The following is a 23,237-nucleotide window of genomic DNA, read 5'->3' on the forward strand; positions in this document are numbered from 1 at the left end:
TGAAGTCAAGGAAGGCTTCCTGGAAGAGGAGGTGTTGAGATGGACATGGATGGACAGGAAGTAGAAACAGGCCTTTTGGCAGGTAGGAGCCACAGAAACAAGTGCACAGATGGGAGGGCTTGGGGAGTGTAGGGTGTACAGGAAGAGTCTGGAGAGCTGGTCTTCAGGCAGGGCCTGAATGCCAGGATGTGTCGTGTTTCAAAAAGGGGACATAGGAATTTGGGAGCCCTGAGGACTCGAGCAGGGCAGATGTAGTAAGGGAGTTGTAGGGAAGGTTGGTCTGGTGGGTTTGGTGGGAGGGGGCGATGCTGGAGGACCACAAGTTTAACCCAGACTAAGCCCCCAGATGGCCTCATGCTGGGGAAGTTGATGTATAGCCAGGAAGATTTTCTGTTTTTCAGGGGCAGGAACGAGGCTGTCTCTTACTTATTTTTGCAGCCCCTGCCCACTAAGAAATAATTTTTAATCAACTTGGCGGGGGTTGGAGGGGTTCTGTTTCTCAGTCTTTGCTGGCAGAGAGCACATTGATCTTTGGGAGAAGCAGAGAGAAGCAGATTTTAGTTGCGTGTGAGAAAATGTGCTCGCTTTCCCCCTGAAGTGCCAGGGGGGTTGGTGAGCTCCCCATTTTGGGAGGTACGAATTTGGTAGCTGTTGGGGGCATCTCAGTAGAGGAGTTTCCTGTGCTAGGCGTGTGGCTCTTCCCTCTGTATTTTCATTCAGTTCAGGAAAAGAAATTGCTGTGTGACCTTGGAAAGTCTCTTTCTCCTTGATGCCTCACCCTGAGATGGCTGATGGAACTCAGACACTTTTAGCCATGGAAGCTTGTTTTCAAAGGAATTTCACTCAGAATGCCAGTATGAAGAGTGGATGAAAGTGGAGGCACCTTTGTTCAGAGGCAGGTGGAGGCCAAAGTCGGCTCTGACTCCACCTTCCTTGGCCCTGGGTCTCCACGGAGTACAGTGTGAGAAAGACTCATCTACATCAGTGGTTCTCAAAGTGTGGTCCCCGAACCAGCAGCATCAGCATCACCTGGGAACTTGTGGGAAATTCATAGTCTTAGATCCCACCTCAGAACCTCAGATCTGCTAAGTCAGAAACTCTGGGGGTGGGGCCTGGCCATCTGTGTTTTCAGAACCCTCCAGGCAGTACTAACATTTGAGACACACAGATAGGTGATCCTGTAAGTTCCCTCAGCACAGGCCCGGCAGCTTTAGAAAAATATGGATGCTTGGGTTCCACCCTTAGAGATTTGTGTTTAATTGGTCTGGAGTGCAGCCTGGTCATGGAAACCAGTGGAAACGCTCCCCAGGTTATTGCAATTTGCACCTGAAATGGAGAACCTAGTGGGAAAGTAGCAAACATTTTGCTTTGTTCAGCACAGTTGTGAACAAAGCCGGGTCAATCCAAGGGTGAAACAAAAATGGGTAGACACAACCTGCTCTCTGCTTAATTGGAGGGAAGATAATAGAAACATGCAGAGCAGGTAAATAGCCTGACAATACAAAACCTTGTAAAGCCATTACTTTTCAGGCTGGGATACAGGTTACACTGCCCTAGGTATGCAGCAGGTGCCTGGGGCATAGTCGAGGCCACGGGATAAACACGGCACATTTATTAAGAGCCTCCGCTTTGCTCTAGATGTGAAATTTTAAAGTAATTAAATTGGGTATATTTTGGAGAATAATGTAAAATATGCATTCATTTTTAAGCTAAAATATGAGACTTCAGAGACATTCTGAGATCGGGGTGACTCCCTTCAGGCTGTGACCCCGGGTTTCTGGAGGCCCTAGGACACTTGAGAGTCCCTTAGACTGATTGCTGAAGTAACCCAGGAAGGCCTCATGATGGAGGTGGCGTTTGAAAGCAGCTTTGTATAACCGAAACTAACACAGTATTGTGAAGGAATTATACTCCAATAAAGGTCTATTAAAGAAAGAAAGAAAGATGAGCAAGATATGGATCAGATGCTGGAGGCACAGAATAAACACACACAGGCTGGGAAAGAGGATTCTTATAAAGCAGCAGTTCTCAAAGTGTGGCCCCGGGACCAGCAGCAGCAGCGACATCAGGGAACGTGGAAGAAATGTTAAACTATCCAACCCCTCACCCGACCTGCTGAATGGAAACTGGGGCTGGGGTCCAGCAAGCTGGGTTTGAATAAGCCGGGCAGGAGATTTGGATGCACACTCCGCTTGGAGCCCCACTGGTGTAAAGGAATGAGCGTCAGCTGCGAGGACCAGTGCGGCCAGCTCCTGAAGGGCCGTCAGCGACCGGCCAAGCAGACTAACTTGGCTGTGAGGGCAGGAGAGGCTGCGAGGGGTTTGGAGGAGCGTGAAAGCAGTGGGGAGCTCTTGAGTGTCCTCACTCCCCCAGGGGCCTCAGAGAACTGTTCTGCTTTTTTAAAAAATGTCTTGTAACTTACCTACAGGTAAGTGCACACATCTCAAGGGTGGGGGTCAAATTTTTAATACATGCCTGTGTGCGCACTTGTAACCACCACCCAGGTAGACCATCCCCATCATCCCAGAAGGTTCCTTGTGCCCTGCCCTAGTCGACGTCATCCCCCCAGAGGGTACCACGATTTTACTTTCCATCACATTCAGTTGGTTTAGCCTGTTCCTGAACCTCATCTGAATGGAATCATAAATTGTGTATTCCTTTTGTCTCTGGCTTTTTTTAGCTCAACGTAATGTGAGATACATGCCAATTTTCCGTGTATCAGTGTTCTTTCGTATGGATCTCCCACAGTTGGTCTATCTATCCTCCTGTTAAAGATCGTTTGGGTTGTTTCCAGTTGAGGCTATTACGAAGCTGCTCTGAATGTTCTAGGGAACCCATTTCTCCTCAGTATTTACCTAGGAGTAAATAGGGTCATAGGGTGAGCATAGATTTGGCTTTATTAGAAGCTGCCAAATAGGTTTACAGCGTGGTCGAAGCAATATATACCCCGACTCCCGATGTGTAGGACTAGCGCTTTCTCGACGCACTGGCCGCCATACCCGCACGGTCTGTCCTTTCACTCATGGCCATTCTGCTGATCATGTAGTGGTTTCTCATGCGATTTCAATTTGCATTTCCCTGATGATTAATGAAATTGAGTATCTTTCCTCTGTTTACTAGCCAGTTGGAAATCCTCTTTTGAAAAATGTCCTAGGCTTATTTTTTTAATTGGGTTGTCTGTCTTTTTCTTTTTGATTTGTAGGAGTTATTTAAGTATCCTGGACACAAGTCCATTTTCAGATATGTGTACTGTGAATAGTCTCCCAGTCTGTGGCTTCCCTATTCAATTTTTTCAACAGCTTAATTCAGATATAAATCTCATAACCATATAATTCATCTGTTTAAAGCGTAAAATTCAATACTTTTCAATATATTCAGAGTTATACAGTCATCACCACAGTCAATTTTAGCACATTCTCATCACACCAAAGAAACTCCATACCCCTGAGTTATCACCCCCCTCAGCCCTAGGCACCCACCAGTCCAGTTCTGTCTCTATAGATTTGCCTATTCTGGACATCTTATATAGACGGAATCATACAATTTTTGGTCTTTTGACACTGGCTTCTGTCATCTACCATAATGTTTTTTTTTTTTATTAATTTATTATTTATTTATTTTTGGCTGTGTTGGGTCTTCGTTTCTGTGCGAGAGCCTTCTCCAGTTGCGGCGAGCGGGGGCCACCCTATATCGCAGTGGGCGGGCCTCTCCCGTTGCGGAGCACAGGCTCCAGACACGCAGGCTCAGCAGTTGTGGCCCACGGGCCCAGCCGCTCCGTGGCATGTGGGATCCTCCCAGACCAGGGCTCGAACCCATGTCCCCTGCATTGGCAGGCGGATTCCCAACCACTGCGCCACCAGAGAAGCCCTACCATAATGTTTTCAAGGTTCATCCATGTTGTAGTGTGTGTTGTTGACTCATTCCTTTTCATGGCTAAGTAAAATTTCATTGAGTGGATATACCATATTTTTGTTTATCCATTCGTCAGTTGATGGACATTTGGGTTCTTTCCACTTTTTGACTGTTATGAAAATGCTGCTGTGAACATCCATGTGCAAACTCCTGCATGAACACGTTTTCCATTCTCTTGGGTATATACTTCGGAGTGTATGCTGGATCATATGGTAACCTTTCTTGAACCTTTTGAGGAACTGCCAGACTGTTTCCCAAAGTTAGCTGCACCATTTTACATTCCCACCATTGTAGTATGACGGTTCCAATTTCTCCACTTCCTTGCAGCACTTGTTGCTACGTGTCTCTTTAATTATAACCATCCTGGTGGGTGCAAAATGGTATCTCATTGTGGCTTTGATTTTGCATTTCCCTGACGACTAATGATGTTAGGCATCCTTTCATGTGCTTTTTGGTCATTTGTGTATATTGTTCGGAGAAATGTCTTTTCAAATCCTTTGCCCATCTTTCAGTAGGTTGTCTTTTTATTGTAATTCTGTATACAAGTCCCTTATCAGATACATGATTTGCAGATATATCCTCCTATTCTGTAGGTTGTCTTTTCACTCTCTTGATAGTATCCTTTGAAGCGTAAAAGTTTTAAATTTTGATGAACTCTAATTGATCTATTTTTTCTTTCCTTGCTTGTGCTTTTGGTGTCATAGGTAAGAAAGTTTTGCCTAGCCCCAAATCACAAAGATTTACTCTCATGTTTTAAAGAGTTTTATAGTATTATCTCTCTTTTTAAAAGATTTTTTTGATGTGGACCATTTTTAAAGTCTTTATTGAATTTGTTACAGTACTGCTTGTTTTATGTTTTTTGGTTTTTTGGCCACAAGGCATGTGGGATCTTAGCTCCCCGACCAGGGATCGAACCCACCCCCCTTGTACTGGACGGTGAAGTCTTAACAGCTGGACCTCCAGGGAAGTCCCGTATAGTATTAGCTCTTACCTTTAATCTTTGATTTTCAGTTAATTTTTGTGTATGATCTAAAGAAGGAATCCAAATTCATTCTTTTGCATATGGATATTCAAATATCTCAGCACCATTTGTTGAAAAGATTATTTTTCCATGGAATTTTCTTGGCACCCTTGTCAAAAATCAATTGACCGTAAATGTGAGGGTTTATTTCTATTCCTTTAATATAAATGTCTGTCCTTCCATCATTACCACACAGTCTTGATTCTTGTAGGAAGTTTTGAAATCAGGAAGTGTGAGTCTTCCAGCTTTGTTCTTTTTTTAAGGTTGTTTGGGCTATTGCATCTCCATATGAATTTTAGGGTCAGCTTGTCAATTTCTGTAAAAAAGGCAACTTGGGTCTTGATAGGGGTTGATGTGAATCTGTCTTTCAGCTCGGGAGTGCTGACCTGTTAACAATATTAAGTTGTGAGCATGCGACATCTTTCCATTTACTTAGGTCTTCTTTAGTTTCTTTCAGTGATGTTTTGTTGTTTTCAGAGTACATGTTCTATGCCTCTTTTGTTAAATTTATTCCTAAGCATTTTATTCTTTCTCATCTTATTTACTTTTAAAATTATTCTTAGCCTTTTATTTTAAAATAATTCAAGGGACTTCCCTGGCGATCCGGTGATTAAGGTTCTGTGTCTTTCCACTGCCAGGGGCACAGGTCCGATCCCTGGTTGGGGAACTAAGATCCCGCATGCCTCATAGTATGGCAAAAAATAAAATGAAATGAAAAGTAAAATTTATAGAAAAGTAACAAGATTAGGAGTAGTACACAGAACAACCAAATTCCATTTTTCCATATTCATCTTCTAACGTGAAGTCCAATTTAACAGTTTTTTTCTGTATGGTTAGTACTTTTTGTATATGGTTTAAAAAGTCTTTGCGTGCCCCACAGAAACATTTTCAGGGTTCCAAAGTATCCTCCGGTGATTGGCCAGGTCAAATGAAGTCATGTGCCCTGGACAGCTCACGGCTTCTGCCAGGGCGCAGTTATAACGTAGGTGGGTCAAGGTTGATGTTGGTGTACGTTTGGACTCATGGGATTCCAGTGCGTCCACTTGACTTCTGGCAGCACCATCAGTGGTTTGACCACTTGCAAGGAGTGGGAAATTCTGGCCACCCACTAACTGTTTAGCCCAGAGAATGGAGATGCCATGTCACCCAGAAAATGCAATGAGTGGTTTGGAGAAGGGGAAAGGAGCCAGGGGACCAGGCCCCTGAATGTGAGGTCCCTGCATCCACTGCAGGCATGTCCAGAGCAGGGTCCTGGGAACCCCGTGAGCTCCCAGGAGACTCGTCTGGGCTCCAGAGGCATAGGCTGTCCTTGCCTCTCTCCCAGGCTGCCCCAGGGTCTCTGAGGTTGGGCAGAGCCCTGGCCAGGATTCTGGAGATCTGGGCTCCAGTCTCCCTCCTTGACCTGAGCAAGTCACTTACCTGTCTGGCTGGGCCAGTCATAAGAGGAGGAATTGGCATGAAGCAGCTGGAAGAGCCAGGGTTCTGAAGTCAGGCTGACGTGGGCTCAAATCTCGCCATCTGGTGGCCTTGGGAGAGTTACTTAATCCTTCTGGGCCTAATTCCCTTATTGGTAAAATAGAAGTAATAATAATGCAAGCGTTCAGTAACCATCAGCGTTGCTGTTTGTTGAGCACCTGCCCTGGGCTGGGTGCTCGGGGCACAGAGATAAGTACCACTCAGTCTAGTAGGGGAGAAGCAAGGCCCAGAAACGAATCTTCCTAAAACATGACAGAAGGAGGTCTGCACAAACCCTGTGCAGAGGTACATGTGTCCGCATTTAGCAGAGGGGGAGATTGAGGTCCATGGTGATGAAGTGACTTGCCCCAGGTCACATGGAGGCAACCGTCTAGATAGACAAGGACTCGTTCTCGTTCTCTAGAGCCCTCGAGGGTTGGGACAGGAACTCCACACAGAGCGGAGGAGGCACGTATGTGAGAGGGTAGACCGAGTCAGGAAGGCCTCCGGTGCCCCAGGGGGTTGGACTGGACCCTGCAGGCATGGGGTCCAGTCACTTCATACTCCTTACCGACTCTGGTCCATGCACTCTCTCCCACAATGGCACCATTGGGTCCTGGCCTCTCCCCTGTTCTGGACGACTGGAACGGCCTTCTCACTGGTCTCCCACTCCAGCCATCTCCAGTTTGTTCTCCCAACAAAGTGAACTTTTAAAGACAGATAACCTGGTCACTTTGCTCCCCTGCTTAGCACCTTCAGTGATTCTCCACCACCCCAGGATGAAACCCAAGTCCCTTAAGCCTGCTGCAGGGCCCTGTGGGGTGGGTCCTGTCTGACCCTCCAGCTTCATCATGCTCCAATCCTGCATGCGGCCTGGCCTGTGTGCACACACCCACGGCACGCAAACCACACCCAACTCGGTTCCTCCTCCACCTCAGGGGCTTTGCATGTGCTGTCCCCACACCTGGAACACTCCCCCTCTTGTCTCAGTGTAAGCGTTACCTCCCTGGTGCTAAGCCGGGTCTCCTTCCCGTGGTCTGCACAGCCCCTGTTTTTCCCGTCACAGCAGTTACACCCCTGTGTTGACGTCATTGTTTTGCTCACTGCGTTTCCCCTAGATTGCAAACTCTTTGACGGCAGAACAGCGTCTCTCCTGTTCCCGCTGTCCCCTCAGGGCTTGGGGCAGAGCAGGCGCTCAGGATATTTGTTGAGTGATAAGGAGATGAGGACCACGGATCTTCTACCCCCTTCCTCCCTCTGTGGTGGCTGCCAGGCCCCGAGGTGCGGTGATGGCAGAAACCGGTCAGGGAGCAATGGATGGGGCGGTGGGCCCTCGCGCTTCCAGCCGATGCGAGTTTGCAGAACGGATGTCTGTACGGTTCCGATTGTGCTCCAGTTCAAGGAATGAGTCATGCTGTTGGTGGCCGTCCTGCCCATTGGGACTGAGTCAATTGAGTGAGAATTGATTACAGATGAGAAGCCAGCTTGCAAAGCCGTTAATATTTAAGCTCCCTGGAGTGTGATGCAGATGGAGCCATCAGCCTTGTCTTTGCTTGTCCTTCGTGTTCCCACTCCCTCTCCCTCTCCACCCCCTTCTGTGTACTGTGGTCTGCGTATCAGGGTGACCCTATTCGGGTCTTGGCTCCCCCGTGACTCACTCTCCTTTTCTGGTAAATAAGGGCGCTGCAGTGCATCCATCAGCAAGTGTTATAAGACACCTCTGTGTCGCATGCTTTGCTGGACTTCAGAAGCATTGGAGGAAACCAGCAGATGTGGCCCTGCTCTGAAGATGTCGTATCTAAAATGGAACCATTGCTGCCGCAGGAATAGCGCTTTATAGTTTACAAAGCAGTTTCGAACATCAGGATGAGCCTCTCAGGAGCCTCACTTTGTAGATACCTGGTGGTACTGTTATCCCCATTTTCCAGCTGAGGAAACTGGGGCTCAGATAGGTTGACGGCTTGCCCGTGATTGCTTCTGGGGTAGCTGGGCTGGAACCTGGCACTGAGCCGATAAGGGGGTGTGTTAAAGTCCTCTGTCCACCAGCTGCCAGGCAGGAGGGGTTATCAGCCTCATCAAGCACGTTTTCTCTCTTTCTGTGGGATGCCGCGGCTGACAAGACCCTGCAGGGCTGGAGACTGGGTCCCAGTGAACACAGAGACGCCGAAGGGAGGAGTGGGCGGGCCCTCCCGTGGGCCCTCCCATGCCAGGTCAAGGTCAACAGAGAAACCTCCCCTCCAGGTTCAGGATGACCCCAAGTGTCCCAGAGCCAGCTGTGGGCAGAAATAAGAATTCAGTAGCACCACCTGCTGGCTGCCGTCCCCACCTAGCTGCCCTCTCATTGTCATTCATACTTTCTCCATCCTCCTAAATTTGCTTTCAGGAAAGGCTCTGGTAGCTCAGGTACAATCCGATTCGGTTTCTAATTATGGCTCAAGCATGTGGCCTCCACCTAAGGACACACGTTCTCTCCACCCAGTTTCCGACCTGAGTGTTGGGGCTGGTGAGGGCCGACCTCAGACAGGACCAACTCATCCCCCCTCCTTGGGAGTGCAAGCCAGGGTGGCCGCCCTCCCCGTGTCCCCTCTGCCGTTCCCGGACGCAGGACGGGGTGAGGTGTTGAGGAAGTGGGGACCTTTGCAACCTCCACATCTGCTGCCCTTCCTGGAGCACAGTGGCCTCTTTACAGATGTTCCGGGGCAGCCAGAGAGTCTCCCCGGGTCTCTGCCCCTCCCGTTCTGTGTCTCGCTCTCTCCATCAGCACCCCTCCCTCTCCTCCTCCCTGCCTCTCAGGCACTTTCCCTTTTCAGATCTCTATGTAAAGAAACTTTTCTAACGGTAAAAACCGTTCAGCAATGGGATTAACTGTCTTGCCCGTAATGAGTTCCCCATCAGGGAGGCAGTTGAACGAGGCAGGGTGGTGGTCCTTCCTGAATGTTGACAGGGTGACGTCACCTTCTGGATTTGGGCCGGACCATGGCTGCTGATGCTGAGATTCACCTGATGTGCATTGCTTCAGGATTCAGGGTGGTTTCAGGATAGTCCATGTATTTAGAACCATAGTGCTGGGCCTCATGTAAGAGCATGCGTATTTGAAGATCAGACTTTTTTTTTTTGCGGGCCTCTCACTGTTGTGGCCTCTCCCGTTGTGGAGCACAGGCTCCCCGATGCGCAGGCTCAGCGGCCATGGCTCACGGGCCCAGCCGCTCCGCGGCATGTGGGATCTTCCCAGACCGGGGCACAAACCCGTGTCTCCTGCATCGGCAGGCGGACTCTCAACCACTGCGCCACCAGGGAAGCCCAAGATCAGACATTTTTGTTGTGAGAAAGAAGTCGTACATTCTTTATAATCTTAATGTTTATTAAATTTACTTTAATTTTTAAAAAATATTTATTTGGTTGCACTGCGTCTTAGTTGTGGCAGGCAGGCTCCTTAACTGCAGCTCTTGGGCTCCCTAGTTGTGGCTCACCAGCTCCTTAGTTATAACATGTGACGTCCTGAGTTGTGGTAGGCGGGCTTCTTAGTTGCAGCTTGCAGCCTCCTTAGTTGCAGCACATGGGCTCCTTAGTTGTGGCATGCAAATTCTTAATTGCGGCATGCATGTGGGATCTAGTTCCCTGACCAGGGGTCGAACCCAGGCCCCCTGCATTGGGAACGCAGAGTCTTATCCACTGCGCCATCAGGGAACTCCCTAAATTTACTTTAATTGTTAAAGTATGTAATCATGATACAGAAATTTTAGAAAACAGAGGCAACAAGGGAAAATAATCATTCCTAATTCTATACCCCTGACGCTGTAACTGTTTACATTTCATTCCCTTTCAGCTTTTTCCTTTATTCATTTTTTACACAGCTGTGTTAGGGTAGGAAGACAGCTTTGTACCCCTTCCTGATTTCTTAGCACTACACATGAATGTTTTCACAGTCATCATCTTCACCATTTTTACACCAGGGAGCAGATGCCTATAGTTTCTTTGGACTTTGTTTTGAAAGAACAGCCCATGAACCTCTTCAGAGGTGGATAATTGTAAAGCAGGAGCTGTATATTTCTTCAGAGAAGGAATTACCCAACTTCTTATCCATCTTGTAAAAGAGTGTGCACCCAAGGTCCCACAGGGAAGGCGGGAAATGAGCATGCTTTAAACCTACTCCATACTGGGAGCCGTGGGGGGCTCTTTGGGCATCAGTTACCTGTGATCACCAGGTGCGTGTTGTCACCCCCATTTCACAGGGTCTGAGACACAGGTGTGAGGTCCCGTGCCATCAGTATGTACCCAGGGCTCCAAAGCCGCGGAGGAGCTGCCTGGGGGACTGTGCTCAGTCCAGTCGACTCGTGTGTAACAGGCCTCTCGGGGTTTCAGGATTTCCACGGAGTTGTCATGGGGGCCTTGGATGAGATGGACCAAGAGGGCAAGGACACGTTGGCCAGGGAGGAGCTGCGACGTGGCCTGAGTGAGCTCCCACCCATCCGCGACCTTCACCAGGGGATCCTGGAGGAGCTGGAGGAGAGGCTGTCACACTGGTGAGTGGCCCCGGACCCCCGGTCCCCACCTCGTTGCCTTGGGGAATGCAGGAGGTGGGGTAAAAACCCCACCATGTGAAATGGTGTCTCCGTTTGACTGGTGGGGAAGCTGAGACACGGAGGGGTTAGGTCGTTCACCCAAAGTAAAGCAACCGTGGGAGAGTCGACCTGGGATCCCCACCAGAGATGCAATGCCAGCCTTCACCGTCCAACACCGTGTGGTCACAAGGCTGAGTTCTTGCTGTCCTCTCCGCCCCCTCCTTGGCTGCAGGGAGAGCCAGCAGAAGGTGGCTGATGTCTTCCTGGCCCGGGAGCAGGAGTTTGAGCACCATGCCGCTCACATCCAGCAGTTTGATAGGTACCTGAGTCTGCTGGGTGAGAACTGCCTCCATGCCCCCCGGCTAGCAGCTGCTGTCCGAGAATTTGAGGTGGGTTGTCGGTAGTCAAAGAACCCGCTCTAAGGATGCAGGGGTGGGGGTGGGCATGGAAGGGCTTAATGCAAATCAGTGGGGCTTCTTAGTGGGGCAGACGGGCAGACCTGGGGGTAGGGAGGAGAGGGTGACCCAGCAGGAGGGGAAACCCAGAACATCCCCTATTGGGCCATCGATGACAACTCCATGAGCACCAGCCATGGGGAGAGTTTTAGTAGCTGTTTCTCTGTCCAGGAGAGAAGCACAAAGCAAGCTGAGGCCCTAAGCCACTGGAGTGCCCAACGAATGACCACCAACTGGGGATCCAGTTACTGGGCAGCAAAATCAGGGACTTTGTCCTACCACTAACATTAGATGCAAAGCAGGGTCTGGGAGCGATGTATAACTGAGTGTAGCACAGTCTGGGAGCCTGAAAGAATGAACTGTCAGAGTGGGGCGGTGCTAATCTGGGAGGACACCCTGGAGGAGGGGAACCTGGTTTTGGAGATGCTCAGCCTGGCCAGGAGAAGGCATGGAGGGAACATGTGTGGATGGGCTCATGTGGGATGCCGTAAGCCCGGAGACCTCAGGCAGGGGTCTCTGATGGAGTTTTGTTCTCCTGTCTCTTGGGAGCAGCAGAGTCAGCAAGGAGGTGGCCAGAGCGTGAAGCACCGGCTGCTGAGGGTGGTTCAGCGCCTGTTCCAGTACCAAGTGCTCCTCACAGGTGGGCCCCACAGGAGGTCAAGGTGTACCAAGCTGGTGTGGGGAGGGGAAGCACCTGCAGAGGGGTGGGGGAGGCCTGGCAAGGTATGCGATGAGACCTCCCCTCCCACTGTAGCAGGAAGGGGTGGGAGGAAGGATGCCGTCACCCCCTGCAGAGGTGCCAGGCCCAGCCACCACCTTCCCTCCGGCTGAGCTTTGGATCCCCTGCTGCCACGTGGAAACTTGCCCGAGTGGCCACCTGCTACGTCTCCCTTAAGCCTCTCCCGTCCTAACACACAGGAACTCACACCTTCCCCTGGGCTGCATTTCCTCCCTGGCTCAGTGGGTCTCATTTCCCTAAAGCTGTCTTATCACCAGAGCCCTCTTGAATCAGCGGATGTTTTCCCCCTTGGACCTGCTGGCCCTCTCTGTGGCTTTGCCGCTGACCACTTCCTGCTTCTCGAAGCCCTTTCCTCCCGGGGCTTCTGTGGTATACTCTCTCCCTGCCTCCCTCTGACCCCTCTGACCGCTCCCTCTCCATCTCTACTGGCCACTCTCCACGGCCCCGTAAATGTCAGTGATTCCTGGGGCTCTGCCCCAGGTCCTTGTTTCTTCCTTCTGTACAAACTTCCCTCAGGAGTGTCATCCCCTCCCCTACCTCTGCCTGCCAGAAACACCCTTACCTCTGTCCTGAGCAACTGCCTTCTAAATGGACAGAGACCCCTGGCTCAGGAGCTGGTGCTCTGGTGGGGAAGATGGAACTACACACATAGAGATAGGCATGTAACTCCAGGGACCAACCAGGCTGTAAGAAAAGACATTAGGGCCAGGAGATGGAGGATTTTTTCATCTAATTCAACCAGTATTTATTAATCACCTACTGTGTACCAGGCTCTGTGCTAGATGCTGGAAAGGTAGAAGTGAATTAAACAGTCAAAGTCTGTGATGCTATGGAGCTTATACTCGAACAAACAAATAAGGAAATAAAAGTATAATATGTCCGTGATAAGAGCTTTACAGAAAAATGAAACAGGTTAAAGACATTCAGGGGAACAGGGATGCTGTATTAGATCCATCCCTCAGGGAAGACCTGTCTGAGGAGGTAACATTGAACAGAGATATCAGTGAAGTGAGGACATGAGCGATATGAAGATCTGGAAGAAGAGAGTACCAGGTGGAGGAAATAGTAAGTGCAAAGGCCCTGGGGTCTGAGCAAGCTTGGCATGTTCAAGAAGTAGCAAGAATGCCTACATTGCCCCACTAAACGAGAGGCATGGAGAGGTAGCTGGAGCAAGACCAGCCCGTGTCGAGCCTTACGGGTGTAAATGTGTTAAGGGTCTGACACATCCCGCTCTACCATGTTGGTGGCCACATCTGTCTCCCCCGGCTGACTGTGTGCCTCTTTGGCATAGCACAGTGCCAGCCACACAGCAGGTGCTGAATAGATATTTGGGGAATGAGTGAACGAATGAGTAGCGGTGGTGGGCGTGATGCTGGTGGTGATGCTGGGGGCCCAGTTTTGTGCCAGTGTGTTCTTGTGATGGGCTAACAGAAGAGAGGGTGGGCACCTCATGCTTCTGGAAGTCTCATTCCGTCTCTGGAGGCAGAGGGGCTCCTGTTGTGGACACGAGGGGCTGGCGTCCCCAGGGCAAACTGACTCCTGGCTCTTGTTCTGTCTGCAGACTATTTAAATAACCTTTGCCCGGACTCGGCTGAGTACGATAACACGCAGGGTAAGTCCGGTGTGAACCCAGAGGAAGGGGATGCATTCCTGTTTTGGTCCCTCTCCCCAACTCTGGACTCTACACCAGATCCCAGGCACACAACACAGCTCCCTCCCCCCAGCTGGGTGTGCAGGGGACGTGAGGCCTCCGGGGCTGCCAAGTGACTCCCCTTCACCTCAACCATGGGGACTCCCTGGGATGGGCTGACGTCCAGTCAGAGGAGGAGAAGGAGGTGATCAGAATTCAGTGATAGGAGGTAGTGCCAGGTCTAAAAATCTCACCCAGACTCCCTGTTTCCTCCCAGTTCTGTGTGGCTGTCCCTGCATACGACCTGCCGGGGCAGTCCCTATTTTAACATATTCTAGTTACAGCCGAGGAAACTGAGGCATGGGGTGGTCACGTGACTGTCAAGGTCACTTAGGCGGTAGTGGCCAAGGTGGGATTGGGCCAGTGACCTGACCCGGCCATGGGAAGAATTGGTGCCACCCATACACAAGGCCCTGCAGGGGTCCTGCGTGGGGAGAGGCGAGGAGGTAGCAGCTAGCCCGGCCCGCCCCAGGAGGCCCAGCCCTCGGCTCTGCTTCTTTCTGTAGGTTCGCTGACCCTCATCTCCAAGGTCACAGACCGCGCCAATGACAGCATGGAGCAAGGGGTAAGTCCAGCCCTGGGCAGCTTCCGTTGGCTGCAGGTTCCAGGAGCCCCTCCACCCTGCACAGGTCTGCCTTGTGATACCCCACTTCTTGGTGAGGGGCACAGGCAACCATTTATCTCATGGGATCTTGCAACGAGCCATGGGTTCTGGCGCTGACATGTGCTGTGTGACCTCAGGTACTGTGTGTCCCTCTCTGGGTCTCCAGTTCACCATTTATTTGAATAGTGAGGGAGGCTGCAGACTTGCACAGACCTGATAAGTAGTGCCCAGACTGTAGTTTGAGAACATTTGCGTTAGCACCTGGAGTGGCCTGTAAACTACAGATTCCTAGGAACGCCTTAGCTCTTCCCAGTTGGAACTTCTGGGATAGGGTCCAGAGATAGGCATTTTTAACAAACACCCCAAATAAATGGCCCACAAAAGTTTGAGAGCCGTTCATCCACGAGAACATGTGAGCTCTAAAGCATGCCTGGTTCTGACAGTGTATAACTCTGCATTCGGGAGATACTGATCAGATGCTTACTGCGTTTCTGTCCAAGATGGCCAGTTTTATCCCACCTCCCAACTCTGTTCCAGTGGTTGCCACAGTTACTTGTGTCCACATATTTTCTGCTCCTCTAAGCAGTAAATATGCTAGAGCTGTGTGTTAAGAACGATTCTGAGGCCGAGTCCTAGACCATTGGGAAAGAGTTCAGTGATCGGTTAGTGATGTCTTCCACAGGCAGAGGTGGGAGTGATGGTGGTGTGTATGCCGAGCTGTTGCTCAGCTTTGCTGTGGCAGGTATGCAGAGCATCCATATAGTCAGTCATCAGCAGATAGAAATAGGGGAAAGGAAATAACGTCTCTTGGACCCCTGCTGCATGTCACGTCTTGTATCGGGGTCTGGAGATGCAGAGCTAAGACGTGAATCCCAGCCCTTGAGAAAATCACAGCTTAGTGGAGCAGTAAATACGTGGACATGAAGAACCATGATAAACATCGTGAGGGAGAGAGAGAAAGTGCTACAAGGTTCAGGGAAGGTATTCATCTCTCCAGCAGGGAGATCACTGAGAAGCAATGATACAGGAGGAGCCCACACAGGGAGGAATGTGCGTGTGCCATGAAGGCAGAGGGAGCAAGGGTGGTCCAGGAAGAGGGCCTGGCCTGGGCACAGGCGTGGAGATGGGAAAGTGCCGGACATGTCAGAGTTCAGAGGGTCACCCAGCGTGGCTGGAAGATGGGAACAGCGTAGGTGCGGTCGGAAAAGAGTCTGAGGGGAGAAGTCAAGGTGGCTGGTGGAGACGTGTACAAGTGTGGAGGCTGAAGACAGCTGGGTGCGAAATCCAGGGGGTCAGACACGCTGTTGTCATCAGCACCACCGTCCCCCCCGGTGTCCGTGGGCTCCCTGCTCTTTGGCATTTTGTACATACAGTGAGATTTCCCTCACTGTAGCCAGAAAACAGAGGTGCTTTGGAGTCGGCGCCCTGTCGTGACGTAGCAGCAGATGGGCTGGGCTGCCTACACTTCCCTTTAGGAGGGATATGCCTCTGCTTCCAAAAGGGAAAATCTAGGTCAGGAAGGGCTGTGTCTTCCCTCCTGTGGTGAGCTCCTGCACATGGTCCCTGCCTGGAGGAGCAACTGGAGGAGCCCACGGCCAAATGCCCTCCTGGCTTTCTCCAAGGGCCAGGCTTGATGCTACGCCAAGATGCAGGCTGGCTGTTGTCTCTCCAGCTGCCTGTGGACACTGCACCAGGCCTGCTCTGGACTAGTGGCCTCCACCTCACGCCTGCTGGGACCGGGCTAGGACTCTGCCTGAGCCATGGACGGGCAGGTCCAGATAACCCAACCCCGACGCAGAGCTCGGTGGCTGTGAGTGTTCCTGAAAGATGGACTGGGGCTCTGCCTCTCCCTCCCCCCTGGTCCCCCTCCAGCTCAGGCCTCATCACCTCCCAGCTCTGCCGTTCCATTCTCCATCTGGCAGCCAGAGTGATCCTATTAAAATATGTTTGATGGTGCCAGAACCCCTTTTTGCAAAGTCTTCCATGAATCTAGGTGGCCTTCAGTAGAATCTGGAAAGTACTTATTGGTTGTGAGGACCAGCAAAGGCTACTTGGAGGAGGGCAGTCCCATGTAATTAATTTCTTTTTCATTCTTGATCTTTTGTTAGCACTTTTATGAATTCATCAGTTTTCCATTAGAGTTCGTTTGGGGTTTATGCTCACATCAAACCATTACCACAGTTCCTCACACAGGTCATAGCTGGAGGTACGGTTTCCAGGAAAAGCCAGATCCCACCACCCCGCCAATCCAAAATGGGACCCACATACCATCCAACACACAGTGTGAAACACCACCATCCCCACCTCTCCCCAGCCCCTGGCTACCACCGTTCTGCTTTCTGAATAGAGCTTTTTCGGGAACAGTTTTAAATGTATAGAAAACATTGAGAAGATTATACAGAAAGTTCGCACGCACGCCACAGTTTCCCCTGTTACGAACATCTTATATTAGCGTGGTATGTTGGTTACAGTAAAGAACCAATATTGATGTAGTATTATTAACTAAAGACCATAGTCCATTCAGATTTGCTTAATTTTTGCCTAATGTTTTCTCCAGGTTGTCATCCAGGATATCGCATCACTTTTATTTTTTTTTGTTTGTTTGTTTCGTTTTTTTTTTTCACACACACACACACACTGTATTTTATTTTTACAAGAGATAAATAAACTGACACCAAGTATTGTAAATGGGTGACCACAACAAAAGCAACAATGATTGCAATTACCGAACATGAAACCCACTCACACTGTGTCATAATAGTGACGTTCAGTCCAGGAATCCTCCACTGTAACAGCTCCTTTACTTTGCAGTGAAAATTGATTGGTATATTTTTTGCCTCTGAGTCCTTGCGGGATTTTTTTTTAATTCAAACAGAAAGTCACAAAAATTATAATCATCCTCATCAGTTCACTCAGTCCCATGTAATTAATTTCTTTTTCATTCTTGATCTTTTGTTAGCCCTTTTATGAATTCATCAGTTTTCCATTAGAGTTCTGAAAATGCTTATTCATCCAGTTCAGCAGTACGGTCAGTTACCAGAAACCTGTACTTGTCAGAGTCTTTTCCATGAATTCCTTGAAGATGAAACCCTTTTATAGGAACATTTTTGCAAAAGCATCAGAGTATACCCAGAACTGTCTGTAAATGACAAAAGACTTAAAAATGACCACGGTTAAAGATTTGATGAAAGTTCGTAATAATGCAATTGACAAGGAAATTTAGTTGTTTCTGAGATATACACTTTAAAGTAATAACTAGAATTATGACTTAAACATTATACCAGAACATAAGATTTTTAGATATTTATCACATCACTTTTAGATGTCATGTTTCCTTAGGCTCCTTTGACTGTGACAGTTTCTCAGGCTTCCTTTGTTTTTGATAACTTTGACAGTTTTGAAGAATACCGATCAGTTATAGTGTAGGATGCCCTCTGTTGGGATTTGTCTGATGTTTTTCTCACGATTGGACTTGGTTTGTAGTTTAGGCGGAAGATCACAGAAAGTACTATTCTCATCATAGCATATGAAGGGTACATACTGGCAACCTGTTGTATGACTGTTGATGTTGACCGTGATCACCTGGCCAAGGTTGTGTTTGTCGGATCTCTCCGTGTAAAGTTCCACCCCCACCTGCCCTGTCCGTATTCTTCGGAGGAAAGTCACTTATGCACAGCCCACATTTAAGGAGTGAGGAATAATGCTCCCTCTCCTTGAGAGCAGAGTATCTACCTAAATTATTTGGAATTCTTCTGCAAGGGAGATTTGTCTCTTCTCTCTCATTTATTAGTGTATTCACTAATTCTAAATAAATTATTTATATCAGTAAGAATTCACGTATATTTATTTTATGTTTGAGTTCTAATCCCATCTACTTTATTTTATTTCTCAAATTGTTCCATCTTTGGCCATTGAGAACCTGGCCAGTTGGTTCCTGTGCCTCTTTCACATACCCCCGTTGGTGTGGGATTGGGTGGGGATTTTTATTTTGTTTATTTATTTTTTGAGCACTTCCTTACTTTCTGGCACTACAGGATGCTCCAGGTTCATGTTGTATATTTCCTGCTCCAGTCCTAGAATCAGCTCTTTCTCCAAGGAGGCTTGGTTCCTTTAATTGGTTAATGGTATTAGAAACCAAGATCTGGGCACCAGGTTTGCTCACTGCTATTGGGGTATCATTTCTTCTAGATTCTCTTAGCTATAGAGCAAAGTAATAAATGTGTATATACCAACCTGTGTATATACTCGTATCTATAGCTATTTCTATATATAACCAACTGTATTAAGCTAGATATGAGTTCTTACTGATGTCTTCAACTCTGATTCTTACCAAATGGATCATTCCAGCCTCCTTCCCTGGCTTATCTGTAAATTTCCACTCCAACAGGGAGAAACCTGGCTCCTGCCATCCAACATCCATTTATTTAATTGATCAGTTTACCTTCCTTCTTGAAAAATATTTTTCCTGGGTATAGAAATATGGGTTGACCAATATTTTCTTTCAGTACTTTAAAGATGCCATGCCACTGTCTTATGGCCTGCCTAGTTTCTGATAAGAAATCTGCTGCAATGTTTATATTTATCCTCTTTATGTAGTGTCCCTTTTTTACTAGCTGCCTTCAAGATCTTCCCTTTACATTTGACTTTCAGAAGTTTGACTATGATATCTAAGTATGTGTGTTTTGGAGGGGTGTGGCATTTATCCTGTTGTGATTCTTAAATTTCCTGGACCTGTGGTTTGTTGTTCATTAATTTTGGAAAATTCTCTTGGATGCCCTGTTCTTCCTCCCCACCCCCACACTCTATTTTCTCTTTGTGTTTCAGTTTGGTGAATCTCAACTTGCCTATCTCCAAGTTCATTCATTCTTTCCTCAGCTGTGTTCAGTTTGCTGTTAATCCTGTCAAAGGAATTCTTCATTTCTGATACCACATTTCTTATTTTTCACATTTCCGTCTGTTCATGCATGCTGTCTACCTTTTCCACTAGCTCCTTTAACATATGAATCATAGTCGTTCTAATGTCCCTGTTTGATGGCTCCAACATCTGTGTCACCTCACATTCTGGTTTTCTTGAATGCTTTATCTCTTGAAAATGAGTTGGGGTTTGTTCTTGTTTTTTTGTGTTTCCCATAATGTTTAATCAAATACCAGACGTTATGTGTAGAAGAACTGTAGAGACTGGGGGAAATAGTGTCTACCTCCAGAAGTGGACATGCTTCTTTTGTACTCATGCCATTCATGTCGAGGGTGGGAGTTGCATCAATCCAGTCAGTAGTTGAGCTGGGTTTAAGTTTTGTTGTCACCATCCTCGCCTTCAGAGCCCCACAGACTTCACGCTCCTCCAGGAGGGGGCTGCCGTTACCTGATGCTGTGTGTTGCGCCTGAGGTGCTGGAGAGTTCTTCTCATGTTCCTGCTCATCTTTGGAGATCTCTTTGTTCTTGCCCCTTCCCCTTCTCAGGGGTAGACCACTGTTTCCTGTTACTCAGTGCTAGGCTCATAGGTCACAGCTCTCCTGGACAAGCCTCAGTCTTGAGTAGGGCCTGTGAGCCAGGCTCTCTCAGCATTCCTGCCCCTCCTCTGCATGGTGGCAAAACTCAGCTGTGTGTCTGTGGCGGGTCTTTGACAGGTTTCTGCTTTGTGTTGGTGCACAATCCTGGGCCTGAGAGGTTACCCACCTCTTCTTGGAACAGGTATCTTTTGCTTCTGCCCTTTCCCCAGAAGCAGTGGGCGGCTCTTTGCCTGGGCTCTGGGAGTGGGAGGGTTGCCCCACCTCCCCCAGTGGCTGAAGGGTTTTGTACCAGAGAGGGGCCTGTGGAAGTGGGCAGGGTTTTATTCCAGCCCCCAGTGGTAGCCTGCTTGCCTTCACCACCAAGAGGGGGTTCTCTCTGGCCCCAGTCTTCCTAGTAAGTACCTGGCAGAAACTCCTGGAAAAGAGCTTGCAAGTGACTGCAGATGCCCCTTGTGTCTGGGGCTGCCTCTTATTCTGAGCTGTTCCACCAGCCCACACCTGACCTTTAAGAATCTATCAACATTTTAGCTGCTTTCTTCTCACCTTTTTTATGCCGACCACCTCCTCCCCATGTGTTGCCAAAGGCAGAATAGCTCATTCCTCTTGTGTTTGCATGGTGGGGCTGTGGTCCGTCTTTGGGACTCAGTTCACCCAGTGGCCTTGGGACCCCGCCTCTCGCATAGGCATAAGAAGAGTTATGCTTTTGCAGACGATATGGCTTTTTCTCCCTGTTAGGTTGGGGACATGGTTTCCTTGCAGCTCCTACATGATAAGCAGAAGTGGAACAACTTATATATATTTCTAATGGGTAGGATTTTATGCCCTAAACTGGGGACAGTGTCAAGGCCTGAAATTCAAGACAGTTTCTCTACACACAATTTTCACCTTGTTCATTGGCTTTAGAAACAACCCTGCAAAAGTTTAAGGGGCATGTGCCCCATGGGTTAGGTGCTTGTCATTTCTAATTTTACGGGATGCTGTGCATAGGCCTGGGGGCATGTCACCTTACATATTGTGGATTCCCAGTGAGGGACCGACAGGGAGCTCCCGGCACACTTGTTTTTCTTGAGGGAGTACAGAGCATTTCCTCCACAGGTGCTACGGTTTTTCGGTTATTCTCTCTCAGGCCCTGCCCAGCCCCCGCCCCACCAAAGGGCGCAAGCCCACAGAGCCAGTCCGGCCTTGGGCATCTGGCACCTCTGGGTATTGAGGTCTGGATGCTCCAGGCGTTACGGGGGACACAGGCTAGAGTAGGAGCAGAGGCCGGGAGACAAACAGGTATCGGATGGCACAGCGAGGCCACGTGACCATCTCCATGGCGTGCAGAAAGACGGCAGTGTCAGACCCCAGGCCCAGAGAGACTGGCCTGCTTGTAGGCAGTCCACACAGGTGGCATCCTGCAGACCCAGTCTCAACTCCTGGTCCTGCCACCGACAGGAGGTCAGATTGGGATCAAGTCCCTTCTGGGCTGCATTTCCTCCTTTGAAGTGGAAACAATGCCACTCCTTACAGAGGAGATGAGGCGTCCTGACCATCTCCCCCTCGCCCTGCTCCCGCCCGCAGGAAAACCTACAGAAGCTGGTCCACATTGAGCACAGCGTTCGGGGCCAAGGGGATCTCCTCCAGCCAGGAAGGGTGAGTGCCACCACCGCTGCCAAGGGCAAGGGCAAGGGCAGCCAGGCAGGCAGGCGAGGCCTTGATAAGCCCCATTGTTCAGCTGGGCTGGCCCCGGGCAGGCCTGGCTGGAGGTGCCTTTCACCCAGGAGGGTGGGGGGGAGGGCAAGGGCTCTGCTGGGCTCCCTAGGCCCCCCAGCCGCCTCCCCTGGGGTTTTCCGCTTTCAGGGCCTTTAAAGAAACAGTGCCATTTGGGTTCCGTGTCCCTCTGAGAAAAAGAGACACCAGTATTCTTAGTTTAGTCCAGTTGCTGGGAAATCAGGGAGACCATCTCTCAGGAACCCCAACAAAGCATTTTAAAAGTAACATTTTTGGGGATTCCCCTGGTGGCACAGTGGTTAAGAATCCGCCTGCCAATGCAGGGGACACGGGTTCAAACGCGGGTCTGGGAAGATGCCACGTGCCACGGAGCAACTAAGCCTGTGCGCCACAACTACTGAGCCTGCGTGCTGCAACTACTGAAGCCCGTGCACCTAGAGCCCATGCTCTGCAACAACAGAAGCCACTGCAGTGAGAAGCCCGTGCACCACAACAAAGAGTAGCCCCCGCTCGCCGCAACTAGAGAAAGCCCGTGCACAGCAGAGAAGACCCAGTGCAGATAAAAATAAATAAATAAATTTAGAAATAACATTTTTTAAGAGACAAATTTACCCACTTTTAAGCTTCCAAATGGAAAACGTAAAACTCAGCTCAAGGGTTTCCCTGGTGGCGCAGTGATTGAGAGTCCGCCTGCCGATGCAGGGGAGGCGGGTTCGTGCCCCGGTCCGGGAAGATCCCACATGCCGCGGAGCGGCTGGGCCCGTGAGCCATGGCCGCTGAGCCTGTGCGTCCGGAGCCTGTGCTCCGCAAGGAGAGGCCACAACAGTGAGAGGCCCGCGTACCGCAAAAAAAAAAAAAAAAAAAAAACCTCAGCTAAAGAATAGTCAAAAATGTGTTTATTACCTATTCCAGTCCATGAAGGACAAGGAACAAAGGAATGAGAGATTGCACTTAGGTGTAAAATCACACCTAATGTTTTGGCCCGAGTCATCAGTTCAGTGAATATTTATTAAACATCTATTTGTATCCTCCAGAATTGAGGGGGCTGTAGCAACTGTTCACAGGTCTTCAGCCATTTTATCAAACTTTCAAAGGCTCTGTTCCAACTGGACCCCTTGTGGTAGTGAACCAGCAAGCGAGTCATTGTCTGGACCACTCTGTGGCCAGAACGGTGTCTGGGGTTGGTGTAATTCAAGGTGGATGCTCCCGAAAGGCCAGGTGCCTGTCCCCAGAGCTGCTCCACCAAACACGGAGCATGTCTCCTAAGCTGGGAATTCTCCCACGAGTTGCTCTCTGGTACTCTAGGAGGCACCGTAATTTGTTTCCCACTAAAGGGCCTCCCCTCACCCTTCTCCAGGACATAGGGGGGTGTCAGCCTGACCACGGAGGTCTGCTTCTCTCCCCACAGGAGTTTCTGAAAGAAGGGACACTGATGAAAGTAACAGGGAAAAACAGACGCCCCCGACACCTGTTTCTGGTAAGTACCTGGCCCCCATCCAGGCCCCAGGACTGTCAAGTTCTGTAAAGTGTTCTGGGGCAGTACTCAAGGACAGCTGCAAGCAAAGGGGAGACTAGA

At 49.4% G+C, this 23,237-nt stretch overlaps 1 protein-coding gene across 2 annotated transcripts in view; it reads left to right on the forward strand.

Moving 5' to 3' along the window:
* Nucleotides 1-23,237, forward strand: part of FGD5 (FYVE, RhoGEF and PH domain containing 5) — a 115,716-nt gene that overhangs the window by 72,747 nt on the left and 19,732 nt on the right. For both annotated transcript variants that reach the window (XM_032650390.1, XM_032650391.1), the window contains exons 6-12: nt 10,751-10,911; nt 11,183-11,339; nt 11,958-12,045; nt 13,706-13,756; nt 14,341-14,399; nt 21,512-21,583; nt 23,070-23,138. In XM_032650390.1, the coding sequence (XP_032506281.1) occupies nt 10,751-10,911; nt 11,183-11,339; nt 11,958-12,045; nt 13,706-13,756; nt 14,341-14,399; nt 21,512-21,583; nt 23,070-23,138 (657 nt within the window). The remainder of the gene's footprint in view (nt 1-10,750; nt 10,912-11,182; nt 11,340-11,957; nt 12,046-13,705; nt 13,757-14,340; nt 14,400-21,511; nt 21,584-23,069; nt 23,139-23,237) is intronic.

The sequence above is a fragment of the Phocoena sinus genome, chromosome 11 (assembly GCF_008692025.1).
Source record: "Phocoena sinus isolate mPhoSin1 chromosome 11, mPhoSin1.pri, whole genome shotgun sequence".
Classification (NCBI taxonomy): domain Eukaryota; kingdom Metazoa; phylum Chordata; class Mammalia; order Artiodactyla; family Phocoenidae; genus Phocoena; species Phocoena sinus.